Genomic DNA, 6,433 nt, shown 5'->3' with positions numbered 1-6,433 from the left:
CCAGGTACTCCTGACTCCAAGGCCAGTGCTCTATTCACTGCATTACCTAGCCGCCCCCTCTAGTTAGTCTTCACATTAATCAGAATCTTTCCTAAATTGTAGTATCCGGAACTAAAAACAGCATTGTTTTTTAATAGTATTTTGGGTTTTTTCTAATTACATGTAAAGATAGTTTTTAACATTTATTTTTATAATTTGAGCTCCAAATTTTCTCTCTTTCTCTTCTCCCTCCTTTCCTTCTCCCTAAGAGTATAAACAATTTGATAAAAGTTACATATGTAGCCAAGTAAAACATATTTCCATATGAATCATGTTATGAAAGAAGAAATAGACCAAAAGGGGAAAAATTATGAAAAAAATAAGTAAAAATAGTATGGTTAAATAGCCATTCAGACTCCATCAGTTCTTTCTCTGGATGTGGATAGCATTTTCCCATCATGAATCTTTTGGAATTGTCTTAGATCTTTATATTCCTGAGATCATAACAGTATTGCTGTTACTATGTATATTCTCCTGGTTCTACTCACTTCGCTTAGCCATCAGTTCAGGTAAATCTTTCCATAAATACAATATTTTTCATAAGATCTATTCTGTGTGGAGTACAGTGGGACTATCTCTTTTTTGTTTCTTGAAGCTATGAATCTTTTAATGCCTTGGAAGATCACATCAGCCTTCTTGACTGGCATACACATTGAAAACATGTTTGACATGAAGTCCACTAAAAGTCAGAATTTTTTTCTAGAAAAACTATTATTTATCAATACCTCTTTCAATTCATATCTGTAAGGTTGATTTTTGGAACCTAGAGATAACATTTATGATCATATCCACTAAATTTTATCCCACTCACTTTGGTACAGTGTTTTAATTTGTCAAGTATTTTTAGGATCTTGATTCTGTGATTATCATTATTAGCTTTTGTATCACTTTCAAATTTGTTGAACATTCCACATCTATTTTCATCTAAGACATCATAAAAACATTAATAGCACAGAGTCAAGCATAAATCACTGGGATACTCTACTGGAAATCTTTTACGATGATGACATGGGACCATTAATCCCTATTCATTACATTTAACAAGTTGTGAACCTAACTATATTCTTGCCTATTCTACATCTTTCTCTCTTTTCTTCACAAACATCTTGGCAGGCTTTATCAAATGCTTTGCTAAAATCTAGATATGCTAAATTTGCAACATTTCCTAATTGAGCAGTTTAACAACACTGTCAGAAAGGAAATAAGGTTATTCAGGCATAACCTAGTCTTTATGAAGTCATGCTGGCTCTATGTGAGCATAATTGTTCACTAACCATTGAATTCAAAACACATTCTAGAATTTTGCCAGAAATCTAACTTAAGCTCGCTGGTACATGGTTCAGAGGTTATACTGTCTTCCCTTTCTTGAAATCAAGATATTTGCATTTTTCCTTCTCCTCAATAATTTAAAGATGATTGACAATCACATCTCCCAATTCTTTCAGTATCCTATGAATTAGTTCAACTGAAAATAGTGACTTGAACTCATTAAGAGATCTAAGTGTGAGTCAGCCATAGTGTGGGAGTTTTCTTATTTTGCCCAAAATTGACCTACCTGCGGTCAAAGAAATGTCTCTTTCCAAAGCTCATAGGATAACAATGAATGATGGGAATACCATTCCAGTGCTGGGATTTGGTACTTATGCACCTAAAAGTGTTCCTAAAAGTGAATGTGAGATGGCCACAAAAGTGGCTATTGAAGTGGGTTTCCGTCATATTGATGGGGCTTTCAGATATGAAAATGAAAAACAAGTTGGACAGGCAATCTGGGCAAAGATTGCAGATGGGACAGTGACCAGAGAGGACATCTTCTACACAGGGAAGCTTTGGAGCACACACCATCGCCCTGAATTAGTCAGGCCTGCCCTGGAAGAGACCCTGAAGAGCCTCCAATTTGATTATCTTGACCTCTTTATTATCCATTGGCCAGTCTCTTTTAAGCCTGGCAAAGAAAAACTCCCAATGGATGAAAATCACAAAATCATCAGTGACTCTGTGGATTTGCTTGATACCTGGGAAGCCATGGAGAATTGTAAGGATGCAGGCCTCCTGAAGTCTATTGGAGTGTCCAACTTCAACCACAGGCAATTGGAGATGATCCTGAGTAAAACCAGGCTTAAATATAAACCTGTCTGCAACCAAGTGGAATGCCATCCTTACCTGAACCAGAGTAAATTGTTGGAGTTCTGTAAGTCTAAGGACATCTTATTGGTAGCATATAGTGCTTTGGGATCCCATAGAGAAGCTTCATGGGTAGATGAAAAGACTCCTATTCTTCTAAATGACCCAGTCTTGGGAGCCATTGCCAAGAAATATGATCGGACCCCAGCCCAGGTTGCTCTTCGCTATCAGATTCAGCGAGGTGTAGTAGTCTTGGCAAAAAGCTTCAATGAAAAACGTATCAAAGAGAACTTTCAGGTGTTTGATTTCCAGTTGACTTCAGAAGATATGGAATTCATTGATTCCCTTAACAAAAACCTTCGCTATCTAACCTTTGATCATTCTAAGGAATGCACCAATTATCCTTTTAATGATGAATATTAATGAAGTTCTGACTCAAAAAATTTCTGACCCTGTAGCATCGCAATTCTCTCTAAGGAATAGTGAACACTCTGTTGTTTTTCATGGAAATTAAATCCAGTGTTTTGATTAAGTCATTCTTCAACATCAATGCAGAGTTTATAGGTAGCTATTCTATTATAAGCTCTTTCATGCCCATAAGACAAACATAATGGTATACATGTATGTAGCATTTTAAAGTTTATCAGGAAATTTTCTAGCATTTCTAGCACCTTGTAGTTCTAGTATTAGGCACTTTCTCAAGAAAGGTCACCTTTACTCATTCGATCAGACCTAATATTTGGCTCACAGTCTTCCTCTTTATTCAAATCTTATCATTAAACTAAGTACTTCAGCATATATGTTGATATAACTTCCAGCATAATAACTTCTTAACTTCTTAATCTCTCTTCATCGCTCTTGGATACATTTTCACTTCACCATCCACAAAATACTACAAATGAGCTGTCCTAGGAAATGGTGCACCCCTTCAATGCTCTACAATTTCAGCCCAGCTGCTTTCATTTCCATCATGAATATAGTAATTTTTGTAACTTTTCTGGAATTTGCTTTGCCACTACTTTGGGATACACCAGAAAGTTAATCAAATAAGTAAGCATATTATATATATTGTATTTTTGTGTGTATATGATATAACATATATAATATAAATGTAATTCTATTTTGTTGAAATATATCCTGGAGTAGAAATTAAGAAAATAATGACATTCCATGATTACACACAAACAATGAATATTCTAGCTATTCAAAACCTGAAAGAACACTAGCCAATGCAAGACTTGAGACTGACAAATATCTATATCTGAAGTAACCTCTAAGACAAAAATACAATCTTTAAATCTGGGATCTGTCTATAATAAAAAAAAAAGATGTAACTTTAATACTATTCCAGATTCACTTTCATAATTTTAATAATGACCAAACAATCTACCAACTAAAACTATCAAATCAAATATATATAAAAAGAGTATCTCAGTGCTCTCTTATACCACTTTACTTTGAGCATCATTTCCTATTTAGCTATTCTTATTCTGTCCTTTCCAGTCTAAATATCATTCCCTTTGGCAAAGAAGAGAAAAGGAAATTCTGTCTTTTCCCCTTTATCAGTTCTCATTGTATCCTCTCATTGAGTTCCTAGAGTTCTATTTCTTCTCTGAGAATCCTGTTTTTCCCATTAAGTCTCAAAAGTCTTGGGACTTGTTTTTCTTGCTTTTTCTGCAGTCGCAGCACATTCTGAACCCTCATAATCAAATTAAGTTAAATCAGTAACATTTATTAAATGACTAGTAATGAAAGGCATTGTGCTAAGAGGCAGAAACCATCCATGCCCTCAAACACGTTACAATCTAATGAAGGAGACAACATACAAACAAATATAGACCAATAAGCTCATGGCATCCATCCATATTGATCTTCTATTACTTTGCTTCCCTCTTCTGTACATGTCTTTTTAAAATCAAGTTGGTGTGGAAGTTATCTTTGCATCCATGTCAGTTTCTTTACAATCCTCTTTTACTTCCTCTTCAAAACTGTTTTTCTGTGTGTCTTCAATATGTCATTTTTTAAAAATTCCTCTACCAATTAGATCGAATTTCACTATAGACTTTTAGGCCATAGAATCCTATGACTGCTTTTTCTAGAACTTTTAAAATTCTCTTCTAAATCATTAGTGCATGACTGATTCTTCCAAGCTTCCTGATTCCCCTTTCTAATCACATGTTTAAAGATAGAATGGTTAGTTCATTCTAAGATTTCAGGCAGTTCTACTACTTAGTTGGTTAAAAAAATACCCTAATCAAATTTCTTGTTTTGTTCCTCTACCTTTTGAACAATTGCTTTCTCAATATGGTAAAAAAAAATTGCTGTTCTACCTTGGAAAGGGAGAAAGACAGAGACAGAGAGACAGAGAGAGTCAGACAAATAGACAGAGACCAACAGACAGAGGCAGAGCAGGATAATTAACAGCTAAGCTTCTTTCATTCTCCCCCATGTTTCTTTCTTTTATCACCTCCATTTCTAGGATTTTGTCCCAGGAATATATATTCCTTTTTATTTTTGTTTTTAGTTTGTTTGTATTTTTGGCAAGGCAATGGGATTAAGTGACTTGCCTAAGGTCACACAGCTAGCTAATTATTAGGTATCTGAGGCCCAATTTGAACTCAAGTACTCCCGACTCCAGGGCTGGTGCTCTATCCACTGTGCTACCTAGTTACCCCCAGGAATATATATTCTTAATATATGATACTATGGTACTTTTCCCTCCTTTCACCCCCTCCCCTGTTGCTGAGTCATTTTCCACTGGTCTCATTCCATCAATTCTCAGTAATAGTTATAAAGTCAAATTTGCATTCTTGCTTTGATTTTTGTAGTTCATATGGTTAGCCTACTTTGCATTTAGGTGTTTTCTCTTGAGGAAGCTAACTCCTACTAAGTAGACAGTATTTCCTCCATTTTACTGACTCCCTTCAAGGCCTGTTGGGAGTGGGCACAACCCTGTACTACATACTGAATGTGCAGAGAAAACCCTAAAATTTTGAGCACTCTATTGCTTTCCTGACTTAAGGGACTTATTTGTACTGGTTCCAGAGACTCTTTGAAGGAGCCTGGAGAGAGAAGCAGCCCACAAGTAGGAGAAGCCTCTTCTTTAACATGTCCCTGATTTCCAGATAGTCTCCTTGGAGACTGCTAGGATGTACAGCCTTGAAGGGGATCAAGCCTTCTCTCTTGGTTGGAGCTAAGTTATTACCACACTCTCAGAAATAGACCCCATTCATTCTTGTGTACTTCATGACAGGGACTGACAAAGGCAAAGTCAAAATTAGCTTGCAGCTGATTTGTACAGCCAAACTAAGAGTAGTTTTGACATTTTAAAAATACAATAAAACTTAATTTAAAAACACGAAAATCATTCTTAGCTCTACAGCAGTACAAACTCAGGCTACTGGACAGGATTTAGATTTGTGGGGATGGCTTCCTTACCCCTATTTTGTAGTTTATTCCAATCTGAAGAAATTTTTCCATTTGTATATTTACAGTTTTGATTGGATAAAATATAATTATTTCCTATAAGCTTTTTAAGTGGTATTTTGTGTAACTTGCATTGGTACAAAGAAACTAAGCATGTGAGCTAAGGCTATCCCTCCCCTTACAAACAACCCAGGAAAGGGGTTCTGAGTTCAGACTCATAGCCAAAGACCAGAAATATTTGAGGTGATGGATGATGGTGGAGGTGGAGACAGGAATAATTCTAGCCCAATAAATTCCTTGTTAGACTAGAGGAAAAGAATGCCTCATCTCATGATGCTACTAGGATCAGCTTCCCCCTTCCAGGATGTTCTAGGATCTGCCTATTCATTTTGGAATGTTCCTAAGATCTCCCTGCCCCTTCTATCCCCTTTTGCTTTAGTCCATCTAGCAGGCAGAAGGAATAGGCATTGTCTTTGATTCTCCTCATTTCTGCAGAGATAGACCAGCTCTCAAATCCATGTCACCCACAATCTAAGTCCATACATTTAGACCATACAAGTGAATATATCATACCTATCCTATATCTGTATTATTAAACAAAAAAGGATCATGGATATGAAGAACTCAATGGCCTCAGGGAGGATTAACATGAAGAAGCATGGTCAGAGAGGAGGGAAAGGGTAATTCTTTCTATCTTCCTCTATCAATATATTTACTGGATCTTCTTCTCTATCTGGGTATCCTCTAGCTGATGTCTGGAAGTTTTCTATTTCATTTTGATTGGTACTTTCCCTACCAAGTACACATTGGTACCATCAGCAGAAGAGGGGTTAGAAGGACATTGAAC

General features: G+C 36.2%; 1 protein-coding gene across 1 annotated transcript; it reads left to right on the top strand.

Annotated features, from left to right (window-relative positions):
* The first annotated feature begins 1,370 nt into the window (after positions 1–1,370).
* On the top strand, positions 1,371–2,674 carry LOC141515464 (prostaglandin-E(2) 9-reductase-like). The gene has a single exon (XM_074227058.1). It carries the CDS (start codon positions 1,609–1,611, stop codon positions 2,581–2,583), a length of 975 nt encoding a protein of 324 aa, XP_074083159.1. The 5' UTR covers positions 1,371–1,608; the 3' UTR covers positions 2,584–2,674.
* Positions 2,675–6,433: the final 3,759 nt, after the last annotated feature.

This window comes from Macrotis lagotis, chromosome 1 (genome assembly GCF_037893015.1).
Source record: "Macrotis lagotis isolate mMagLag1 chromosome 1, bilby.v1.9.chrom.fasta, whole genome shotgun sequence".
Lineage (NCBI taxonomy): Eukaryota > Metazoa > Chordata > Mammalia > Peramelemorphia > Peramelidae > Macrotis > Macrotis lagotis.
This window is presented reverse-complemented; position numbering and strand designations above follow the sequence as displayed.